This window comes from Ailuropoda melanoleuca, chromosome 2, assembly GCF_002007445.2.
Source record: "Ailuropoda melanoleuca isolate Jingjing chromosome 2, ASM200744v2, whole genome shotgun sequence".
Classification (NCBI taxonomy): Eukaryota; Metazoa; Chordata; class Mammalia; order Carnivora; family Ursidae; genus Ailuropoda; species Ailuropoda melanoleuca.
In genome coordinates, this window is record NC_048219.1 from 19,315,230 (window position 1) to 19,326,978 (window position 11,749).

Here is an 11,749-nt window from a genome sequence, read left to right on the forward strand (position 1 = left end):
GGCCGGCTGAAGGCAGTGACCCCCCCGGCCTGCCTCTGGACCTTCTACCCCCAGACAGTATATACCAAAGGTTGTTGGCTAGTTCGGCCCCTTCCTCAACTATGGAGCCGGAGCACTTTTTACCTAATTTCTTCAAGTTTGCAGAACAAAGTTTTGGTAGATATGCATTAAGTCTAAAATTAGATTTTTAAAAATAACAATCCAGTGAATCACACGGCTACAACCTGGCTTTAAAGGAACAGATAGCGCCCTCCTGGTCCCCACTGCTCTCTGTCCATATCGCTGTCATGTAATTTCTATTTTTCTTGGGTGGATGAATACATCTGTGTCCCACCCAATTTTAGGCTCCTTCAGCTTACATTTTTTATTTTTTATTTTTTTTATTTTTATTTTTTTTAAAGATTTTATTTATTTATTGGACAGAGAGAGAGAGAGCCAGCGAGAGAGGGAACTCAAGCAGGGGGAGTGGGAGAGGAAGAAGCAGGCTTCCAGCAGAGGAGCCTGATGTGGCGCTCGATCTCAGGACTCCAGGATCACCCCTGAGCCAAAGGCAGCCGCTTAACGACTGAGCCACCCAGGCGCCCCTCAGTTTACATTTTTTAAAATGTCGGCTGCTTACCACAGTAGCTGGTGCTCAAAAATGTTTGCTTTGTAGATGAATTGATTTCCTGTGCATTCTAGTGGGTTATATACAAGATTACTATACTATAGTAAGAATCTTACGAAAATACATCTACACACACACAGATACGTGATGCCCTTTGGTACTATACCTTCATTTCAGAGATGCTACACTTCACCAAAATATTTAGGAAATATAGCTCGAGAACTGTGTTCACATAAGCTCTTAAGAGGCCAGCACCTAGCAGGTGCTCCAAAAACACTTACTGTTTTCTGAACCAACAAAATCTAGTCCAGAAACTCACTGCTGAAGATTAGCCAACGATGTCCTCTTCTCAGCCACATTAGTTATCAGATAAGGCATCAAATGATTCTGGCTACTTCTAAAACTTGAAACTACATTCAAAGAAGATGCAATTCTGAAAGAGGATTTCCATGTTGCTTTTGAGCCACAGTGGCAGAGTTAGAAGAAATTCAAATCAAAACCACATTGAGACACCACCTTACACTAGTTAGAATGGCAAAAACTGACAAGGCAAGAAACAACAAGTGTTGGTGAGGATGTGGAGAAAGGGGATCCCTCTTACACTGTTGGTGGGAATGCAAGCTGGTACAGCCACTCTGGAAAACAGATGGAGTTTCCTCAAAAAGTTGAAAACAGAGCTACCCTATGACCCAGCAATTACACTACTGGGTATTTACCCCAAAGATACAAATGTAGTGACCCGAAGGGGCACCTGCACCCCCAATGTTTATAGCAGCAATGTCCACAACAGCCAAACTGTGGAAAGAGCTGAGCTGTCCATCAACAGATGAATGGATAAAGATGTGGTATGTATATATGGAATGGAATACTACAAAGGAATACAACTCAGCCATAAAAAAACCCCCAAAAGCTTGCCACTCACAATGATGTGAATGGAACTAGAGGGTATTATGCTAAGTGAAATAAGTCAATCAGAGAAAGACAATTATATGATCTCACTCATGTAGGGAATTTAAGAAACAAAACAGAGGATCATAAAGGAAGGGAGGGAAAAATAAAAGGATGAAATCAGAGAGGGACAAACCATAAGAAACTTTTTTTTTAAAGATTTCATTTATTTATTTGACAGAGAGAGAGACAGCCAGCGAGAGAGGGAACACAGCAGGGGAGTGGGAGAGGAAGAAGCAGGCTCCCAGCGGAGGAGCCAATGTGGGGCTCGATCCCAGAATGCAGGGATCGTGCCCTGACCCGAAGGCAGACGCCCAATGACTGCGCCACCCAGGCGCCCCTACCATAAGAAACTCTTAATCGTAGGAAACAAACTGAGAGTTGCTGGAGGGGATGGGGGGTGGCAGGATTAGATAACTGGGTGATGGGCATTAAGGAGGGCATGTGATGTAATGAGCACTGGGTGTTATATAGGACTGATGAATCCCTGAACTCTACTTCTGAAACTGATAATACACTATATGTCATTAACTGAATTTAAATAAAAAATTTTTTAAAAAGAAAATTTATATTTTTCACAAAAAATTTATTTATGTTTGAAAATACTGATTTATTTAAAATAGTAAAAACCTACTACAGGTTAACATAAGTAACAAAAACAAAAGCTCTTTGGGGCCCTCCACTTTTAGAGTATAAAGACGTCTGAGATGAAAATGTCTGAGCCTTGCTGACTTCGGGAGGTTAAAACTTGCCCGATGTTCGTACATGAGTGCTGAATGGTGTGAGTGGCGCTAAGTGGTGGACCCAAGAGTCAAACCCAGGCAGCCTGACTTCCCAAGTCAGTGTTCTCGTCATGAATTTTGTGATGCAGAGCTCTAAAAACACCCCTTATCCCTGAGAAACTGGGAGTAGATCACGTCAGGGTTAGGGAGTCGCAGGCGGGGGCAAGGGGCGCTTCTAGTCTTCCCTGGCGATGCCGCGGTGCTAGCCCGCTTATGGATGCAAAGGCCTCTGCAGCCATTCCCTGAGGCAGATGAAACACCCTTTTTTTTTTTTTTAAGATTTTATTTATTTATTTATTTTTGAGAGGGAGAGAGAGAGAAAAGAGAAGGACAGCAGGGGTGGGGGGCAGAGGGAGAAGCAAGCTCCCTACTGAGCAGGGAGCCCAATGCGGGGCTCGATCCCAGGATCCTGGAATCATGACGTGAGCAGAAGACAGACGCTTAACCGACTGACCTGCCCAGGCGGATGAAACTTCTTTCCCTTTAAATTGTGAATAAAAAGATGACCCAGTCCTGCTCTTGTTCAGGCATCCCTCACATCTCAACATTTTTTTTTTTGCCACAACCCATAGAAATAAGGAATTTTTACCTCCAATGCAGTAGATGCTTTCATAAGTGTACATAATCCTGAAACAAAACTTCATGAAAGAATATCTTTACCATATATGATAATTTTTAATCTGTTGTTTCATTAAAGAGAAAAGCCAGTCATAATTTATTAAACTTATTTACAACCACCTGCAGTTTGAAAAGCTGCAATTCTAGAGGACTTCTCCAGGATGGAATAGTTCCAGGGCTGAGCCGGGTTAATACAGGCAGTTCTCAGCTAAAGATCAGAATCTTTCCCAAGCGATGCTCACGTTTGCTTGGTTATTTGAAATTTGGAACGTTTCCCATGAAACAAGGTGGTTGGGAAGGGAAGTAACACTTACTGAGGACCTATTACATACATTGTCTCATTTATTACTCCCAACAAATGTTCCTGACAGGAAGAAAATATTCCACTACATAGATGGGGAAAGTGAGGCTCAGAGGCTAATAACTTATCTAATGTGGTAGAATTGCTATGTGACTCCAGGTCATCTGAGTCCAAAAACAGCACTCTTTGAGGTATACTGCGGCATTTTTGTGGATTTGTAATAGCTCACTCCAAACCCCAACTCCTCCAAAAAACAAAACCAAATATTCCCCATTCCATCTGAATTTGGCAGGACCCCAGAGAACCTAATTACCATTTATGGGGATAATCTTTGCAGAGACTATCCTTAGTTATAACTTAGGCTCTTAAGAACACATTTTCCACAGTGGTAGCAAGTTCCTCATACCCCGTTAATGGCCCAGTTCACTCCTAAAAACAAGCCACAGCAATGGGAACAGAATTCTCAGTGACTTCAGAGGCAGCAGGGAGACAAAGAGGAGATGGGGATTGTTTGAGATGTTCCCAGCTCCAGCCGGGAGCATACAGGCATTTCTAGGGCAGAGTAGTGGAGGTGGCGGCATCTGGCTCCTTCGCCCTGAGAGGCCTACCTCATTTCCATACAGATTCAGCTTTCTGACACCCTTCTCCCTACTCAGGACTGTCTAGAAATGAAATATCCCCAAAGAGCAAGCTCTGCTTTTGCTCAGGATTAAAATGACTCTTTCTTGTAGCAAAAGCTGAAGTATGAACCACCAGTCCTGATACGAATGTCTGAGGCAGAAACTTTACACTTTGATACTTAAAGATGGCAGGTGGATGGATGGGTAGGTGAATGGTTCTGGAGGAACCAGTCTGGACATTCCCATCACACACCCACTTCTGGGCCTGATAAAGTAGCTCCTGGAATGACAAGTGAAAAATACCTGCACGCGCCTCCCCACCGGTCCCAGCCTGCTGCTAGCTGTCTGTCACGAGGTGGGAGGAATCCTGGCTGCAGGCCTCTGCCCTGAGTATGGGCTCCTCGGGGATTCGAGGCTCACAGATTTATACCTGTGCAGCCAATATCTTAGGAACTGCTGGATTGGCTAAGCTTTGGCCCAGAAGATTGAGAACTGGAAACACTCACATTCTTTCTTCTGTCTCCTCCCTTCCACTCCCTCCTGAAGGAGACAGGGTTCCCTCTACTCACTTCAACTTGTCTTACCTACTACGTTCTTTCTGACTCCGCTTTCTGTGGCTAGGCACCCCAAGCTAAAGTCTGAGCAAACGAACATTTTATTAGCATTTTATTTATATTTTTGGAGAAGATCTACAGTTTCATGAGAAATACTGATTTTTCTCAAACAATAGAAAAAGGTTAAAAAAAAAAAAAGAATCTATTGTCTTGGAAGAACCGAACAAGTCTCTTCAGCAAGCATTGGGCCAATTCAGACTGAAGGAACCAGCGGAGCAGAAGCAACATACAGGAAGTTCAGATTTATCCAGTTTCAGGAATAATGCAAACATCTTCTTGTCTAGTTCTGTGAGGTTCCGAGCGGACCGTCTCAGGGCAAGGGGTGCCCAGCTGAGAGACGCCGCCTCCGGGGCCCCATCCCGTCTGCGCGGGCGGCTCACTCCCCAGGAGGCTGCATCTGCTTACAGAACTCATCGAACTGCTGCTGCTCCAGCTCTGTCATGACTCTGTTGAGGGCATAGATCTGAAGGGGAGAGAAAGATCCGTCAGCAGGGGAGGCAGCCGCTCCCCGCGTCCTCAGACGCCACAGGCTAGGGCATTTGGCGACGCCAGCACCGCGGCAGTGATGCAGGCGCGGCGCGAAGGGAACCGTCCATCTGGACGGTCAGGAGAGACGCAGCTCGATCTGGGTTTTGAAGGGTCGGGAGGATTCGAACACTTAGAGACGGGGGAAGGGACATGAGAGGTGATGGCCAGGGGGTAGTATGATGAAACAAACAAAATGGAAAAGTACAGGATTAGTTCTGGAAACGTCAACGATGCCAATATGAAGGATATTAGAGAGTTTGGAGAGCCGGAGGAAGTGACAAGTGTGTTGGAGCCTGACATGCCACGACACGGCCTCTGGACTTGGGCCAGACTCTGGAGAGCCAGCGAGATTAGTGTGCGGGGAAGCAACCTGATGCTATCTCTGCTTTGGGAGGGCTGACTGGAGACCATGTGAGGGATAAAGTGGAAGAAGAGATTAGGGCCACTTACGACGCAACATGACGATAGTCCAGGAAGGAGGCGGCAAGAACTATGACGCAGGGTAGGCAGCGGGGATGGAACTGCAAGAGACATTCTCAGGTGAAAGGTGGGGCATCGACCTCATTCCTCACCTTTCTTTATCCTTGTGGTATCAATCTGTCCACTGACAAGCAGAAACATCAGAAACCTTTGCAATTTGTAGAAGGGAAAAACGAAGGAGTGTGTGTGTAGGTGATACAACTGGATTCGTTTGAGAAAAGACAAGAAAGAGGGGGGAAAAGAAACTGAGAAGTGAGACAAATAGAAAACACAAAATAAAGGGCAGAAACAGCAACCAAATGTGCGAGGATCATCAACCCTGTGAGATGGTTCTTTGAAAATACTAAAGAAAATCCTGCAAGCCTGACATGATTCATCAAGATGAAAAGGGGCAGACACAAACATGATTAGAATCAGAAAGAAAACATTACTGATAACAGGGGGATTAAATCAAAATATTATGAACTTTGTGTCAGTAAGTTTGAAAACCTAAATGAAATAAACTGCTAGAAAGTAAAATGATCAAAACTGACTAAACAGAAAGTTTGAATGATGCTATAATCTCTCCCCCCCATTTTTTTTTTTTTACTGTGGTAAGATCCTTAACCTTTAAGGGAAACGTGAATGCCACAGTGATGAAGGCAGTTACAAACAACAACACAAACGAATTCTCAAAAAGCATAATATTGATGGTTAAAATGGTTAATTTTTCTGTTATGTATATTTTATCGCAATGAAAACAAATAAATAAATAGATCTGAATAGTTTAAAAAAAGAAAAGAAGCTGAGTGAATAGAGCCAGTCACGGAACGTAGTAACATATATAAAATTCAGAAACGCGCACAACTAGACAGTATATTGTTAGGCTACAAGGTATTATTGGGGGCACACGGAGAAATACTAAATTAGTGCAGAACAGCAAGGGCGTGATGGGCATAAAGCTAAGGAGTGAGCGCACCGCTAGTGGGAAGGGCTGGGGACAGGACCCGCGTGGGGCCCGGGGAGCTTCCGATCACTGGTGGCACTCTGTCTCCAGTTGGGTGGTAGGCACGGGGTGTTGGTTTTATTCATCTTCTTTAAGCGGCACACACCCCATATATGTGAACATACTTCCAATACACACACATCTGAACATCTGCTTCGTCCGTTCATGCTTTAAGGAGCATTTTAATCTGCGTGCGACTGAGCTGGGGGCTGAGAGGGATATTAAGTAGCTTCTTGGAGACCCCTAGATCCAGAAGGCAGGCTGGTGGAAGGGAAAATAGCATAAGCAGAGAAAGAAGACTCAAAATGGGTCAGCAGGTCCGAGCCAAGGAACGGAAGACTTTCAAGAAGGAAAGAGTGGCCAACTGTGTCAAATGTGGTTTCACGGCCACATGCGCCCTCTGTTCCATTTACTCGTCACGACGCTCCCTCACATCTAACTTTCTGGAACGCAGCATCTCTGGAGAACTGAATGAAAACTGTATCTCTTCCTCCCCGCAAGTGTCTTGTCACATTCCTATCTTAGGAGATTACATTCCAGGCAGCACAGATAAAGCCAACAGCAGGGCCCTTATAGGGCAAAGCAGAAAGCAGGAGCCCAGGGTCAGGTGTGTTTAGCTCACAGTCTGCTCCTCAGACCCTGAGCTACTAGGGGTTCTGTGCTTTCAAGTGAGGATAATACCTTCTACGTCACAAAGGCACCTATTTTATATTCCTATCTCCCTGCCTTATGCCAGGCAGGATTTACAAAGGTCGGGATGGGAGTGACAACAGTAAGCTGTGGTGTGAGGATACCCGTGGTCACGCACGTGCAGACTGGCCCCGGGCCTGGCGGTATTACATGACAATATTCCAATGCTGAGTGCCAATATTCCATTTCCGCGTGGCACCCTCAACGCGATCCGTCCTTCCACCCAGAGTCCACACGATAAAAGCAGGCCAGCTGCTGGGAAGCACGTGGTTCCTGCTGACGACTGCTGCCATTTACTGAGGGCTCTCTGTGCCAGGCACTGTGCTGGGTGCTTTATACACAACATCTCTGTTCCTTGTAACAGTCTCGTGAGGTAGATATCATCACCCTCGTTTTTCAAGGGGGAATTGAGGCACTGAGGTGCAGAGAGGTGAAGCATCCTGTCCAAGTTCCCATGGGAGGAACTGGGGCTCATTGACAAGCTGGAATTTGGAGTCGGACTACTAAATCTAACCTGTGGAACTTCACCAGAAGGCTGTCAATAAGGACACGAAGTCCTCCACACCTATCCCTACAGGGCGCACAAAGGACCATTTCCTCAGGCTGCTTCTTACCACAGCCCTCCAACTGTTCCCCAAAGCGCAATGCAGTACAATTTTCTGGGGGCCTGGATCCTGGTGGCGACGGGCAGGTGAAGGAAAGGGGAGAATGATTTGTTAGAATCCACGTCCACAGCTCTCAGATGGTCTGTCTTAATCCAAAGGCGGATTTTGGTGCATGGATTAACTTTGAACACACTATTCAATTTACTTACTATACTGACTGTCTGCCTCTCGCACCGAATGCTATCTCCACAGAGGCAGGGATTCTTCTCTGCCCTGTCCACTCGTGGATCTCAAGCTCCCGCAACACTGCCGGGCACAGAGCAGCTCAGTATTTAACGAATGGATCAAATCGACACAAATTTAAAGTCTGCCAAGATCAAGGCGGAAAAGACGTGAGGAATGAGAACCCTCTTCCACTGCCGATGGGAGCGCGCACTTGCACAATGTTCGACAGCAATCTGGCAATGTCTAGTAAAACTGAAATACACATGGTAATTCTACTTCTAGTCATATATGCTCTACAGAAATTCTGGCACAGATGCCAAAGGAGACATCTAAGTTTTTCACTATAGCAATGTTTGTAGTAGCAAAAAAACTATACTTAAATGTTTATCACTGGAGGAATGGGTAAATACACTAAATGGATTCATAAAATGGACTACTGTATCTCTCTGTCCTCCCCCCCCATGCTCACTCGTTTTGTTTCTTTTTTTTTTTTTTTTTAAAGATTTTATTTATTTATTTGACAGAGATAGAGACAGCCAGCGAGAGAGGGAACACAAGCAGGGGGAGAGGGAGAGGAAGAAGCAGGCTCATAGCAGAGGAGCCTGATGTGGGGCTCGATCCCATAACATTGGGATCACGCCCTGAGCCGAAGGCAGACGCCCAACCGCTGTGCTACCCAGGCGCCCCTCGTTTTGTTTCTTAAACCAAGAAACAGACTCTTGAATACAGAGAACAAACTGATGGTTACCAGAAGGTGGGTGGGGGATGGGTGTGATGGGTGATGAGCACTGGGTGTTGTATGGAAGTGTTAAATCACTATCTTGTACACCTGAAACTAATACTACACTGTATGTTACCTAACTGGAATTTTTTTTTTTTTTAAGATTTTATTTATTTATGTGACAGAGACAGAGACAGCCAGCGAGAGAGGGAACACAAGCAGGGGGAGTGGGAGAGGAAGAAGCAGGCTCATAGCGGAGGAGCCTGATGTGGGGCTCGATCCCACAACGCCGGGATCACGCCCTGAGCCGAAGGCAGACGCTTAACCGCTGTGCCACCCAGGTGCCCCACCTAACTGGAATTTAAATGAAAACTTACAATAAAAATAAAATTGGGGCGCCTGGGTGGCTCAGTAAGTTAAATGTCTGACTTTGGCTCGAGTCATGATCTTGCCGTCCTGGGATGGAACCCTGCGTGGGGCTCCCCACTCGTGGGGGGAGCCTGCTTTTCCCTCTCCCTCTGCCCCACTCCCTGCTTGTGCTCTCTCTCTCTCAAATAAATAAAATCTTTAAAAATAAATAAATAAAATAGACTACTATAAGCAGTGATGAGGAATAAACTATATTAACATGAATAGTTCTAAAAAACATTATGTAAGCAAAATGTAAAATAAAACAAAATTTTATTAATGTAAAATTTTAAAACACAAAAGACTATTGTATATTACTCAAGGATATCTATTAATATATCTGAGTGTAAAAGCATAAAAAACTATAGTGGATGCCCATAGAGAGGGAAAAAGGGTGTAAGACAGGAAATGGACAAAGAGGACTTCAAATTCATATGTAATTTTTATTTATCTAAAAGGCTCCAAGCAAATGTGACAAAATATTAACCACTACCAATCTGGCATGCTGAGTACCCCGGTGTTTGTTCTAATATTTTGTTTTTCCATACTTTTAAATTTTCAAAAAAGAAACACTAAAATGCCTAGAAAGAGGGAAGAATTTGCAGCAAGCTTTCTTCTGATTTAAATACTAAAATAAAAATACACGTCTGGATGTGGTTCCACATAGGTAGTGCGAACCGTTGATTCTAAGTGTTGACTGAACAAAGAAACACGTTCGGTGGGGTAGAGCTCGGGCTTCTGCTTCTGGCCACGAGCTGCTACTCTCCAGGCCAAAGCCTGAACATCTGTGCTAGGGGGTGTCCAACACTTGTGGTCCCTCGCTGACCCCTCCCTTACAGTCCTTTCTCTTTTTCCTTTCTTTCTTCCACAAAAGCTCTGCACCAGGGGTCATCTGGAAAGGGTCAGGGTTCTGACATTAACCTGGCATGTGACTCTGGGCGGCCACTTCATCATTCTGGACCTCAATGATCTCCTCCTAGGAGAAGAACTGTTCTGCCTGGAGGCAGGCAGCACTCCCCCTCACAGCTCTCCTCTCCACTCCTCTATTCCAGCATCACCTCCAGCAGACTACAGGTACACAGGCCTCCTCCTTAATCTCACCTCTGCTCTTTGTCTTTGCTTCAGCTCCTGCTGGGCTGATTTCTGCTTGGCCTTCTCAACTCTGCTGACAGGTTCTTTAACTTTGGATTTTTCTTTACGCGAAGGTTGATCCATGACTTCACTTCTTAGCTCTGACCTGGATGGTGCAGAAGAGACGGACTGATTAACAAAAGAAAGGAAGGAAACTCCCTTAACGAATCCCCGAGTTCAGCCCCCTCCTTTGACAGGTGAGGCAGAGAGGCCCCGTGGAGAGGGCGCTGGATTTCGTGGACTAAGACTGAACCCACCGCCATGACCTTGCTGGGTGTCCCTGGACAAACTGTTCTGATATCTATTTTCCTGAAATGTTAAAATTTTTTTCTGTATTTTTAAATTTCTAAGAAAAAAAGACAAAGCAAGAGATGAATAAACCTAATGGAAAGAGGGAAGACAGGGCAGCAAACTTTCTCCTGATATTAAATACTAAAATACGTAAGAACTAAAATAAAATCCCCTCCACTCCGAGCCTCAGTTTCGTGTCTGCAAAATGGGACCCCAGCCCATTCCCGGGCGTGAGCACCACGCGAGGGGGCCTGGGACACGTTCCTACACCGCGGCCCGGCCGGGCGAGCCAATCCCACCCTCGGAGCGGGGCGGCCGGAGGCCCGGGCCTCGCGCCTTCTCGGGCCTCAAGGCCACGGCCNCCTCGCGCCTTCTCGGGCCTCAAGGCCACGGCCTTCCCACCTCCGCCGGGCCGGGCAGTTACGGCCCCGCTCGGCCGCAGGGCCCCCGCCCGGGCCCGCCCTCCGCCGCATTCAGCCCTGGGCCCAAGCCCGGCCGCAGGGGACGCTCCCCCGCCCGCCGCGGCCCCCTCCGGGTGCAAGATGGCGGCGGGCGACGGTCAGGAGTCGGCGCCGGCCCTCGAGGTCTCGGGCCTCCGGGACTCCGCCGCGTCGCCGACAGGGCCCCACGTGAGACGCCCCGGCCTTTCCCTACCTCCCGGCCTGCAGTCGCGAGCCCGCCGCGCCTCGGATTGGGCGGGGCCTTTCCTGGGAGTATTTTCTGGGGCAGCTGTTAGGCTTTGAAGGGTGAGAGCTGAAGCTTGGGACGAGAATTGTAACTTTTTGGGCCTCAGTTTCTTAATTCGAAAAGTGGGGATGGTGATTTGCGCTTTCTTGTTTACGAGCTTGTTAGGAAGACCAAGTGAGGTCCTGCTGGACACAGTGTTTTGAAGAAGGAAGTCAGGACAGATGTAAATAACCAATATAACTATAGAGAAACGTTCAAGCTCACTGATAATGCATCATTTCACAATTGTTTTACAATTACAATTTTACAGTTATTTAAAATAATTTTACAGGGACGCCTGGGTGGCTCAGTCGGTTAAGCGGCTGCCTTTGGCTCAGGTCATGATCCCAGGCTTTTGGGATGGAGTCCCGCATGGGGCTCCCTGCTCAGCAGAGAGCCTGTTCTCCTTCTGCCTGCTCTGCCTGCCGCTCCCCCTGCTTGTGCTATCTTTGACAAGTAAATACAGAAA

General features: G+C 46.5%; 1 protein-coding gene across 3 annotated transcripts; it reads right to left on the bottom strand.

The window, feature by feature from the left end:
* Positions 1 to 4,525: 4,525 nt before the first annotated feature.
* On the bottom strand, positions 4,526 to 11,251 carry SVBP (small vasohibin binding protein). 3 transcript variants are annotated; one of them, XM_034650512.1, is made up of 3 exons: positions 11,209 to 11,251; positions 10,234 to 10,369; positions 4,526 to 4,953 (listed from the first exon to the last, which is right to left on the bottom strand). In XM_034650512.1, exons 2-3 carry the CDS (start codon positions 10,345 to 10,347, stop codon positions 4,867 to 4,869), a joined length of 201 nt encoding a protein of 66 aa, XP_034506403.1. In that variant the 5' UTR covers positions 10,348 to 10,369; positions 11,209 to 11,251; the 3' UTR covers positions 4,526 to 4,866. The 3 variants fall into 3 exon arrangements, with proteins under 3 accessions (XP_034506403.1, XP_002929462.2, XP_034506397.1); XM_002929416.4 differs by lacking the exon at positions 11,209 to 11,251 and adding an exon at positions 10,957 to 11,185; XM_034650506.1 differs by lacking the exons at positions 4,526 to 4,953; positions 11,209 to 11,251 and adding exons at positions 4,960 to 5,539; positions 10,957 to 11,202.
* Between the last annotated feature and the right edge of the window lie 498 nt (positions 11,252 to 11,749).

What these genes read in the sequence shown, in the direction of transcription:
- SVBP (XM_002929416.4), bottom strand. Translation starts at nt 11,027, where the DNA reads ATGCGGCGGAGGGCGGGCCCGGGCGGGGGCCCTGCGGCCGAGCGGGGC. An exon ending in AACTGCCCGGCCCGGCGGAG is followed by an intron (nt 10,370 to 10,956) that starts GTGGGAAGGCCG and finishes TGCACCATCCAG; the next exon opens with GTCAGAGCTAAGAAGTGAAG. An exon ending in AGCAAAGACAAAGAGCAGAG is followed by an intron (nt 4,954 to 10,233) that starts GTGAGATTAAGG and finishes TCTCCCCTTCAG; the next exon opens with ATCTATGCCCTCAACAGAGT.